Source organism: Piliocolobus tephrosceles, chromosome 4, assembly GCF_002776525.5.
Source record: "Piliocolobus tephrosceles isolate RC106 chromosome 4, ASM277652v3, whole genome shotgun sequence".
NCBI classification, from domain to species: Eukaryota; Metazoa; Chordata; class Mammalia; order Primates; family Cercopithecidae; genus Piliocolobus; species Piliocolobus tephrosceles.
In genome coordinates this window covers 106,684,460-106,696,287 of record NC_045437.1, presented here as the reverse complement: position 1 = coordinate 106,696,287, position 11,828 = coordinate 106,684,460, and the positions used below count along the sequence as shown (strand labels likewise).

The 11,828-nt window shown below is 41.1% G+C and overlaps 1 protein-coding gene across 1 annotated transcript; it reads right to left on the bottom strand.

Annotated features, from left to right (window-relative positions):
* Nucleotides 1-7,612: 7,612 nt before the first annotated feature.
* Nucleotides 7,613-9,426, bottom strand: LOC111542715. Its single transcript, XM_023212283.1, has 3 exons — nt 9,325-9,426; nt 8,638-8,737; nt 7,613-8,175 (listed from the first exon to the last, which is right to left on the bottom strand). The coding sequence occupies exons 2-3, from the start codon at nt 8,654-8,656 to the stop codon at nt 7,613-7,615; spliced, it is 582 nt and encodes a 193-aa protein (XP_023068051.1). The 5' UTR covers nt 8,657-8,737; nt 9,325-9,426.
* Between the last annotated feature and the right edge of the window lie 2,402 nt (nt 9,427-11,828).

Below are 11,828 nucleotides of genomic sequence, written 5' to 3'. Positions count from 1 at the left end.
GGCCTTATAATTCTTTTAAAATTGGGGGAAAAGTGAATGTTAAAAATGTGTTGCTCTTCACTAGATCACAGTAGGGCAGAGCAAAGCAGCACAGTAGAAAGGTTGACAGAACCAGCCCTGAAAGTGCCCCAGTGCAACCTGGACACTGGCCCTTATTGCAGGTATGCCCTCAGGCCAGGTACTCCTTCTCTGCCTCAAGGTCCTCATCTCTAGAATAGAAACAATAATTATTCCATCGGGTTTAGTTGATATTAAAGGGAAATAATAGTTAAAAAATACTAAGCCCAGTAAACTGGCTATAGTTAGTGCTTTAAAACTCTGAACTTTCGGTCAGGCATGGTGGCTCATACCTGTAATCCCAGTACTTTGGGAGGCTGAGGTGGGCAGATCACGAGGTCAAGAGATCAAGATCATCCTGGCCAACATGGTGAAACCCCGTCTCTGCTAAAAATACAAAAATTATCTGGGAGTGGTGGCGTGCGCCTATAGTCCCAGCTACTTGGGAGGCTGGAACAGGAGAATCGCTTGAACCTGGGAGGCAGAGCTTGCAGTGAGCCAAGATCGTGCCACTGCACTCCAGCCTGGCAACAGAGTGAGACTCCATCTAAAAAAAATAAAAAATAAATCTGAACTTTTTTTTTAAAAAAAAAGGTACTATCTTTCTTCTTTCAGTTTGGAAAGGTCTTCCGAAATTATCAGTGTTGGCAAGAATGAGGTGAAACAGGTGCTTTAATATGCTACGGTGGAGGTGCAGATTGGTACTTTGTGGAAAGTAACTGTGCAATATATTAATACTCTTGTTCCTATAATCTCAATTTTTAGAATTTTTACCTAAGGAAACAGTCCATGATAAGTAAGAGATTCATGATATCAGGATTTGAATGAAGCCTTATGTATAATGAGGAAAAACTGGAAATATCCTCAACATTCAATGAAAAAGGAATAATTAAATAAATTTCAAAGATAATGTAATAAAAAAGGAAAAAAACTCATAAAACTATTTCAAAGTGACTTCAAAAAACTAAGAATTAAAAAAAAAAAAACTTAAAAATGCTGAAAAGTATGATTCCAGGAGTATAAATGTCAATAAATATAATAAAATAACAGGTAGTAGGAATATAACTAATTTTATTAATTTGCAAACCAGCTTTTTCCACACTTTCTTACAATAAGTATTAGTTAATTTTATAGTCAATCCCCAATTTTTTTAAATGTAGAGACATTTTTAAAATAAAGAAAATGTATTTCCTTTGTATACTTTATTGATCTTTGGGAAGGAAAGGAAAAAGGGAAAAAAATCCTTTCTGGAGAGTATATTTCAACTTCTTGTTGCCAAAGCAGTCTCAGAAAAGAGGGTCTCACAGACTTTCATCTCATTCAGGAAAGCAGCCATTGAAGGGGTTTTGTGTGGCCTGAAAACAGCCAGGGTCTCCTGAAGCTTGGAGGGGAGTGGGTAAGGCAGTAACAACCTTCACTTTGTAGAGGTGCACCCCCTTCTATGGTCTTCTTGCGGACTTTTCCAGCCAGGTCAACCTCACAGAATGAGAGACTGTCAAAGGTTATTTCTAAGCTTGATTTAGCAGACCAGATACTGAGGAGGTGGATAAATGTGGGCCTGGCTAACAGGTGCTGCATAGAGGAGCAGGAAAAGCCTGTGCTTGGCCATCTTATAAGCCTGGCTTACCTTCAGGTTTCCCTTTCTGCCTGTTTCCTTCTAGTTGAGTAACCATAGTAAAATTACTTAATCTCCTTCGGCCTCAGTTCCCACAGCTATAAAACAGAGGTTATAATCTCCACCTCATAGTGCTATGAAGAGGGCTTCTATCCAGACAGCACACAGTGTTAACAGCTGTGTAGATCATTAAAATATTAAAATACTTTACTACAAGTTGATGAATAGCCACTTCTGGAGCCCACCCAGTGTTTCCCTTGGCCATCTATCCATACCTCTCCATTACCCTCCAACCAGAGACACAAATGGGGCTTTCAGGTCTCTACTCCAGCACTACTGCTGGTGTCATTTGAACAACCTGTGAAGAAGGCATATTGGTTGTTAAATGTTTTGGATATTATCCCTGGTTGTGGGAATAAAAGATGAACAAGGTGATTTCCATAGTTGAGATTGTAGACCATAGAAATTTGGAACTTTTTTGCAAAAGTATATACTTATAGCACACATACACACACACACACACACACACACACATACTCAGGTCAATAGTATATTTTTCTCCCATGAGACCAAGAAACTTCCCCTTATAAGGGAAGAAAGACTTGAGAAGGTTAAAGGGCAGTGAGTAGCGTGAGGGAAGAAAGACTTGAGAAGGTTAAAGGGCAGTGAGTAGCATGACCCCCAGAGCAGTTCTCGTAGCTTCTAGACACTGCCTAACCTGAGCTCAGAAGAGTGGGCAAGTTCAACCATTCACTAAGCTTCATTATGAAATCATCAGAAGTGGCCTTCCTTAGCCCTGCTACTTGCAAATGAAAAAGAGAACTAGAGTTTTTTTTTTATATTAAAAAACAGATTTTCTTAAGAGAATGTAGATGGCCTTGGATTTTAATAGATCGTCTGAGAGTTCTTGACACAGACAGAGTTTAAGAGCACAACTTTGGCTTCTCTTGCTTCAAGCTTAGACTGCTAATTCCTCAGAAAAAAGGCTCTAAGAAAAAACTCTTTAACTTTGATTCTGGTCTTTTCTTAAGGGCGTTTGTTCCATTCCTTAGCAAAGACAGGTCTAGGACAACCTGCTCAGAGATATTTCATAAGAATTATCACTAATTCTGGGATCCCCCTCTTCCAATAATGAACAACCAACACTCTTACCCTTCTCCTCTAGACCTTTTTGTTTTATTTAGCTTGTATGAGATAATATTGAGGAACAGGAATACCAAATGCTAAAACAATTTTGTAAAGAAAAATATTGTCTAGATTTTCAAGAAAGATACACATTAGTGATATGAAAGTAAATGCAACTTACACAAGAATAACTTCTTTCTTGTGCTTGATTAGTGTTCTACAAATAATAGCATGTGATACTAAACTGGGGCAGCTTCTGGGAGTACTGGTATTTGGTTGGAGTGAGAGCAGTACTAATCTGAGTGTATTTAAATTGGAGAAAGTTCAGAATTTTTATCCATGTGCTAGATTTCCTGTCAAAAATGTGACTCTCTTAAATGCAGTATGTTCTATTCGTTCTCAGGCCTTCTGAAGTGCTGGGGAAAGAGAGAACAAGCCAAAATCTTGTGCCCATGTCTTTTTTTTGGAATTGAGTTTGCACACCTATTATATCATTTTGGAAACCTGATGCCCAAGAGGCCTCAGCATCTCTAAAGACAATTTCATGAGCTACCTATTGTTTTGTTTTGTTTGTTTTTTTTCATCAGGCATCAGAAAACCTTCTGAACCTCATAACCAGACTTTGGATGAGGGCAACATGCACTTTTCACAGGTGTTCTGTCTGTGACAAAGGACAAATTAAGTCTCCAAAAAGACTCATCTGCTAGCTTTTTCTGGTGACTTCTATTTCAAGGTCTTCTCTCTCTCCCTAATTAGCCTTCCCAAATGGACTGTTTAATGCATAACTAATCTTGAACTTGCTCTTTTCTCTGACTGAAGAGAAAATTGCACTTCATTTTGTTGAGCTATGGTGCTTATGTTGCACATTTATCAACGAGTGATATTTTAGAATTCTAGATGACAGCTGTTCAGAGTTTCCTCATTGTCAATATTAGATTGGGAATTACTAATGGTGAATATATAAACCCTTTTTAACATGCAGTCTAATCAAAATTGTTCTAAATATTTAGCTTCCTAAATTCAAATTATTTTCCAAAGTATATTAGTCTAATGAAATGTTCCTTTTGGGATCTAGAGGAAAGTTGAAAGCATTTATAACATTTATCACATGGCCAAATATGTAATTGATAATAATATAATTCAGTGTATTGATCTGTCTTCTTAGCTCTGCACCTACATCATCTTAATTTATTTCCACTATTTTATTTTTGACAATAAATAAAATACTTAAAAAAATTTTGGTCTGAAATAAATGGCTATGCTTGTTTTGTGTTGTTTGATCAAAGGAATTTTTAAAAATGTTTGCCTTATTCTTCTGCTGCAAGTAAAGAAGTGGAACAAAGTAAGTACATGCAAGCTGAAATACAACCGGCAAATAGAATTCACAACATGCTTCCTTTCAATGGTTGATACCACGCTTAGGTGGGCAACAAAAAAGGGGTCTCCTGTATCTCTGCAAGCAGGCAGAGTTCCCTTGAAGAGAGCAGGAATCTGCAGGGCCTGGATGATAAGGTATCAAGGGGACCAAAGGCCCAGGATATTGGAAAAATTTCTCTAACATCTCTTTCTAAGAGCTACAGTCCTTACCTTTTTTTAAACAGGAATCTTGCATTGAATTGATAGCACAAACAGAAGTTAAAAATCCCTAAGTTTGAGGGTGAAGGGATATGAAGCAAGGAAATACTGAATTGGAAAGAGCTGCAAAATCAAAGAATGAATGATGACATGAAATAGATGTTATGGGGGTGACCTCACAGAAAGTGGAGGTCCTTATCAGGTAGGAGGGAAGGGGAGAAGAGAAAGTCCCAAACATAAGGAAATTGCAGAGATAGATGAGAGCTCAGAAGTTAAGTATACATCATTTCCATCTAGTTGTACAGATCTGTCTCCACCTGAATGCAACAGGAAGGTAAAATGAGATTTGGTCTCAGTTTAGGCTGAGGTCCCAAGGCAATAGGTAGAAACAACTTCTTCCAGGTTCCAAAATGATGTACAAGGCTATTTATGGACAACGTGTAATGGATGTAGTCTAACTCTGGTTTTGCAAACCTTGGCCTCTCTCAAAAAAAAATATATAAAATGAAATTAAATGCTTGGAAAATTGCAGTTAGAGAAAAAAATTCTTTAGGAATAATTGGTATAGTGCTGAGTCTCAACTCTTCCTGCACTCTCCACTCCTCATTGGGAAAGGGATGAATGTTGCCTTCTCCTGATTTCAAATCTAGTGAGGAGGCTTCAAATAAACCACAAGGAGAACCTGTGATGTGACTTCTGATACCATACTGGTATGTGACTAGCACCTGAGAAATCTAAAGGTTAATTTTATGGCTAGGGCTGGATGCCTACCAGGTGCTCAAAGGAAAAATGGGCTATGTCTTAGGAAGCTATTGCATTTAAAAGTGGAGGTGTACCACAATATACCCAGGGGGCTGTGAGATAAAGGCAAAGTGATCAGCAGAAGCATATGCCCACATCCAGGGAGACTTCCAGCAATGGATGTTCACAAAGAACCTATGAAAATGCTCCAGGACAAAATCAACTGTAAATGTCTATCACAGATTGATGCCAGTCAATAAGGCTTCCTTCCACCGTCTTGCCTCCCCTCCCTTCCTCTTACCTTGTCAGGGAGCTGGGAAGGAGGGCAGGGGAGAACTGACGGAATCATGAAGCCAATCACTTCCCACACACTTTTCCACCTTGGGCCCTGACAGGCCAGTGCTGGATGAGGAAAGAAACTTTAACTTTGGATGAAATTTGGAGTTTTGGCTGGACATCCAGGTTACTAAACTGAGATTACTCTGCAGATTAAAGTATCTAGAGGATATTTTATTTTCTAACAGTAACCAGGAAAGTCAATGGCACCTGACCCTCATTTCATCTGGGACAGAGAAGAACCTGCCCTCAGAGTGGTTGTGCTTGCAGCAGTTGTGAAAAAAAAAATTGTTTTGATTGTCCCTTGTTTGTTCAATGCAATGCTGACGTAAAAATAAGCATAAACATATAAACAGGCAGGTGAAAGTTGCCTGTAGAATAACTCTAGAAATGAGAAAGCATTTCACTGAAGAGAAGTGAAATTTGGAAAGCGTGAAAATCTTCTGGAGATACAAAGACAAGAATCGGCATTGCATTTAGGAAAATAGAGTAGAACTAAAGGGACCTCTGGTAACTGCATCTGCTTCCAGCTCTGTCTTATGAAAAGCATTATCTCTGGGCCAGGCACAGTGGCTCACACCTGTAAACCCAACACTTTAGGAGGCCAAAGCAGAGGATTTCTTGTGACCAGGAGTCTGAGTTTGCAGTGAGCAATGATCATGCCACTGCACTCCAACCTGGGCAACAGAGTGAGACTCTGCCTCTCAAAAAATAAAATAATAATAACAATTTCTGGACTGAAAGCCAACTTCCTTTTCTTGGGGAAAACAAACATATAAACAGAGAGGTTTATATGTTATATATTCAGAGTTGTCTGCTGATATGGAAATAAGTATTCCTCAGTTAACTCATCAAATAAAAGGGAGTGAGATTTGTAGACGAACAACTGATCTCGCTTCTGGAGCTATGTGTTCCATAACATGCAGAAAGTTGGTGTTTCAATATAAAGCAGTCCTATGTATGAGTTCGGTTTACAAGCTCTTCCAGAATCCAATTATTGGGATATTCTGAAAATTCCTACGTCAAGGGACGGAAAATTCACACCCCCAGCTATAAGAGTTCACGAACCTTGCCACATTCATTTGAACAATAACTTTAAGAGAGTCATGGGGTTGGAGTGTGGGAGCAGAAAAACAAGATTAACCAGCCTGGTATATCTCATAAACCATCCCCATCGTCTCTCCACTCTCCTTCTCAATTAACAATTATGAAAGACTATTATTAGACACAATCTTGGCTCTTCCACTAACTAGTGGAGTAATCAGGACCAAATCATTTGCTCTTCTAGACTTTACTTTTCTCATTTGCTAAATGAGAGCTAGGACTAGATAAGTGGTGTAGGTGGCACAAAACAAATCAGTTATTTATTTATTTACTTACTTATTTATTTACTGAGATAGAGTCTTGCTGTGTCGCCCAGACTGGAGTGCAGAGACGCCATCTCACTACAGCCTTGGACTCCCAGGCTCAAGCCATTTTCCCACCTGAACCTCCTTAGTAGCTGGGATGACAGGGACGTGCCAACACACTCTGATTTTTTTTTTTATTTTCATTTTTGTAGTCTCGCTATGCTGCCCAGGCTGGTGTGGAGCTCCTATATGGCTGGAATTACAGGTAGTCGTGAGCAACCGCGCCCGGCCCAAATCTGTTATTTAAAAGCATATCCAGAGGCGGCGTGCCTGCCAGGCATTGAGCGCCCAGGACCTGCTCGGGAGCCCGCGGCCCGGGGATCCGGCAGGTGCTGAGGCTGGCAGCCTGCTGGCTGGCCAGGGGCTTGGTTCCGAGGTTCTGCTTTGCTGACACAGTGGGGAAGCCGCGCGCAGCTGGGTCTGGGTGTGGGGCACGCGGCCGGGTCTCAGCGTCTGGGACCCCAACTGGGACAGGCGAGAACCACTGTCTCTGAACAACCTAAGGAAGAGGAACGTGGAATCTGGAGAAGAGCTGGCGTCCAGACTGACCACTGCAGAGCCAAGACTACAGCGTACATCCTCCTCATCATGCGTTCCCAATACCATGTGGACGGCTCCCTGGAAAATGACTGTGGTCTCAACCCGCTGGATCGTGAACCGGTAGAACTAACTGGACTCCAACTTGCAAGCTTGGGGTTGAGGTTTAATAAAATCGTCCATTCCTCCATGACCCACCCCATAGAAACCACTGGCTTCAGCAACAGGCACCTGCCAAACGTCTGCAAAGTCCACACAGACCTGGGGCGGGAAGCCCCCTTGTCAAGCCAGCCTGGCAGGGTATCACTGGAAGCGGCCACTGGGCGTGTTGTGAAGATGGAGTGCGGATCGAGGCAGCGCTCCGAAACTGCATCCCTCGGGGCATGCCAAGCAGGGGGAAGATAATTAGGAGAGCTTCCGATGTCACGCCAGTGTCATTCGTTGCCGGTGACAGGGCACAGCGCTGCAGTTTCCTCCCGAAGGCTGGCTCCATTGCTCCCTCAACAATGGCAGTATCACCCACCTGGTGATCCGATCCAATGGCCGAGTAGCGCTCAGGACCCTCGGGGACACGGGGTTCATGCTCCCTGACAGCATCACCCAGTCCTGAGGGCAGTCCACACGACTCTGCCCTCCTCAGCTCAAGACCTGGCTCTGGCTTTTCCTTCCCTCTGTCCTGCCGTACAGACTGCATTGCAGTTACGTGCTGTTCTCGAGGAGGCGGAGAGGAAAGTAGAAATCTTTCAAATGCTACATTTGGGTACTTGTTTCTGGCCCAGGCTGACGAGAAAAATTCAGATCAGATAACCTGACTTCTTTGCAAGGCTTTCTATATTACCATCACCTGTCAGGACGACCGTGTGGGGTTTAAGGTGAAAATTCAGACGAAATTCGGGCCTGCTTTGGGGACTGAATGAGACCTAACCGAGGCCATCGCTTTGACAACCACAGCAGGCCGTCGCTGAGGGTCCTCTGGGCTCTGTGGGCAAAGCCTGTCAGGCACCAGGGTAACTGAGGCACACGGAGAAGAAGGGCACGGAGGTTTTGTTCACAACTCACTTCACTTCACGTTCTTTTAATTTCTTAAAACCCTTTTGTCACTTAAATATTTATCATTATAGATTTTCCTCATCTGGGTTCTTGCTTTGAAAGCCAATTTCTCACTCCAAAGTTACAGATCCCTGATGATTCTGGATCTGAACTCATCTAAGTTATTAGGCCTTTGAGGGCTCAAGGACTTACCAACCACACAGGTGACCATGGGCAGGTGAGGGATGAAATGAGTCTGCAGAAGTGGCGTGACCTTCGACCTTCATGCTGGTCTCAAGGGAGGGGTGACATGCTGGTGACAACCCAGTAGGAAGAGATTATCCTTATTCAATAATAAATCCCAGACTGATAGCTCCATCCTAGTTTGCTTCTGATTAATTTTTTATGCTTGGGGATTGAAATATTTAAACATGATATGTCTATCTCAAATATTTACTACAACCATCCTATTAATTTAGAAAAAAACAATTTCTACAACACGATTGTGAACATTTTCTTCAGTCAATACAACTAATTGGGATAGTTAAACTCTTTCTTTGTCAACTTTGGAAATGACTACATCATAAAAATTACTGGTTTAAAAAAAAATAAAAAATACATAAAAAATAATAACATATCCAGAGCCCATCACTAGAGATTTGTGATTCAGTTGATGAAGACTAGGATCCAGGAATCTGCATGCTCACACATTTAAACTGATTCTGATGCAGATGATCAAAACAAAAATTAAAATACACAACCTCAAAGGCCTCTCGCAATTTTTACCCTTCTTCTGTTCTAGTCTATCACAACTGTTTATCGCTCACTTAGAGAATGCATGGTGCCTTACAAAATCTAGTGTACTCAATGAATATAGTTTTATTTGAAATCCATACTCACTGGGTGCTGGAATTGGTTAACAAGGATTCCAGTCATCATAGCATATTATAGCATTCTGCTGGCTGGACATGGTGGTCTTGTTTTTTCCTGGTTCACGTTACTTCGATGGTTGGACTGAAAGATTCCCATCACTATGGGATTCTATGATTCTGATTCTAATTCTGTCATATTATTAGGTCTGATCCTCCAGGAAGTTCTCCATGTGGTTAAGAATGTTGATGTTGATGGTTCAACAGTTACACACTCAGAGTGAAAATATAGCTTTATTTATTCTCTACTTGTTATATAAAGATGCCTCAGTTTTGGATAATTCAAAGTTTAAGCTCCTTCTAAGTATTCCCTTCCTCTCATACTTCCCAAAGTGGCACCTGGACATACAGGTATGCCTATGTATCACACATAAAATAAATGAATTGTCTTTAGGGATAGATACTGCCTCTGAGTCCTTGCTGGCCTCCAACACGTAGCTTGTTTGGTCCTGTGCCCAGGAAACAGTGGTGGTGCCCACAGAGGTGTGGTTTGTCCCACCTGGTTCCCTCAAATGCTATGCTGGCATCCCCTGCTGAAGTCTAACTACATTCATGACCTCTTCCTTCTAACCCTAGTCCTCTTCTGGTCTACTGCTTCTTCCATTTCTCATTCATGTCAAGGATACAGAATATTGGAGGACAGGAAGAAATGAGATGATATCTAAAGCTCAGCCCTCTAGACAGCTCCCTCAGCCATTTCTGCCATCCAGTCTGGCACCATGTTAGATGCAGTGCCACGCCAACTGTGGGATGTTCTGAAGCACAGGCTGGGATACACCTACTGTCCTGGACCATGTTTCTACCACATCTTCCAAGAAACTACTACCCAAAGGGGACAAGAGAGCTGGCATAATCACGTCTGACGGCTTGTCTTTCTTCTCTTTACTCCTCCCAACCATCTCCTCTCAGAAATATAAGGGGCTTTTCCTATTCTTAGATAGAAATGTCCGTTGCAGCATATATCGGTCCTCTCTACATAATGGCTTAAATTAAAATTCAGTGATCCAGATTCCCTAGGCTTAGCATTTGATTTGTAAATGAAATTTTGGCAAATTCAAACAACATTTTTCCCCTCTCAGCAAAGCCTGGATTTCAATATTATGTTCTCACTGTGAATTTTTTAAAATATGGTTTTCCATTGATGGCCAAGAAATGACTTCTCTGTTCCAACCTCCCATAAAATGAAGTCCAGTGATTTAATAAGTGCAGAGCTGCATAGCAACGTGATTTCTGAAAATGAAAAATGTCAAGTTAACATTTGCGAAAATATTATTCCTGTAAAAATAATTATCTAGATAGGCCTGCCTTTGGAAAACCAAAAGCTAAGAAAATAAGTTATACAGGTATAACTGTTGCATCAAGGGCCATAGATGGCAAACTGCTTAAGATCAAGTATCATTGAGTTTACATATATTTGGTTCTCTTGCAGATGCTACAATCATAGAAACATAAGAAATTCAGGACCTAAGTGATCCTGACAGTGGAATTTGGTATAATTAAGAGAGATGATTTTTCCTAGGAAAAGGACAAGATTAACAGTATCAATTCTTTCACAACTTGGCCCAATCTAGCACTCCAGCCTTACTTCCTCCTCCTCACCCGTGTCAACCTACTCTTCCTACAAAGCCAGAGGACCCATGGACCTTCAGATCTACCAACTGCATTCCTATATCTGTGTCTTTGCTCCCACAATCCCCTCCATGGGATGTCCCTAGGCAGTAGGGCTCTGAAGATTAGCAAGCAAATTCATGAGGATTAAGTGAGTATCAATAAGCATGTTTCCTGTTTCTACCGCCATCAAACACGGGAATCATGTGTTGTTACAAGAATGGAAGTACTATATTTAGTTAGGCTCCTTGTACCAAAAAAAAAAAAGTGGATCATAGTGGTACCTTACTTTGAGGGAAAAAGAGATTATATCCAATTACCGTTTTCTATAATTTGTCTTTTCTTTTTAGAAAGACTTCTGAGTAGGAGCCACAGGCTGAGTCTGGCTTTGAGGTGGGGGAGAAAATGGAAGAATAAACACTGAGCAGGAAGCAGGGAGACCACGGTTGTTACCATAGTGATGAGCATTGAGTCCGGATGGTGCTGTTGCTGGCTTGTGCTAGTGAGTGCGAGAAAACCACTTTCCTTCTGGACTAGTAGAGTTGAGGACAGAAATATCTGAGATGACCAATTTAACTTGCTATTTGACAGTCTAAATTCTATCTCTGTAGATACAGCCAGTGTTTATTAAGCACCTACTAAGTGATGCTTAATAAATGGCAAATAATTGGCAATGTGCCGGATGTATTAGAGGCTTTAATGTATGTAGACCCAGAAATTTAGGACTAACATCCCCATTTTAAATATAAAGTAAAATTTCAAGAGACTAAATAATTTATTTGTTATTTAATGACCTAGCTAGTAAAAGAACAGGGCCAAAATTTATAGCCAGATCATTAATTCAATCTAATTTATTTGCAGTGTAAA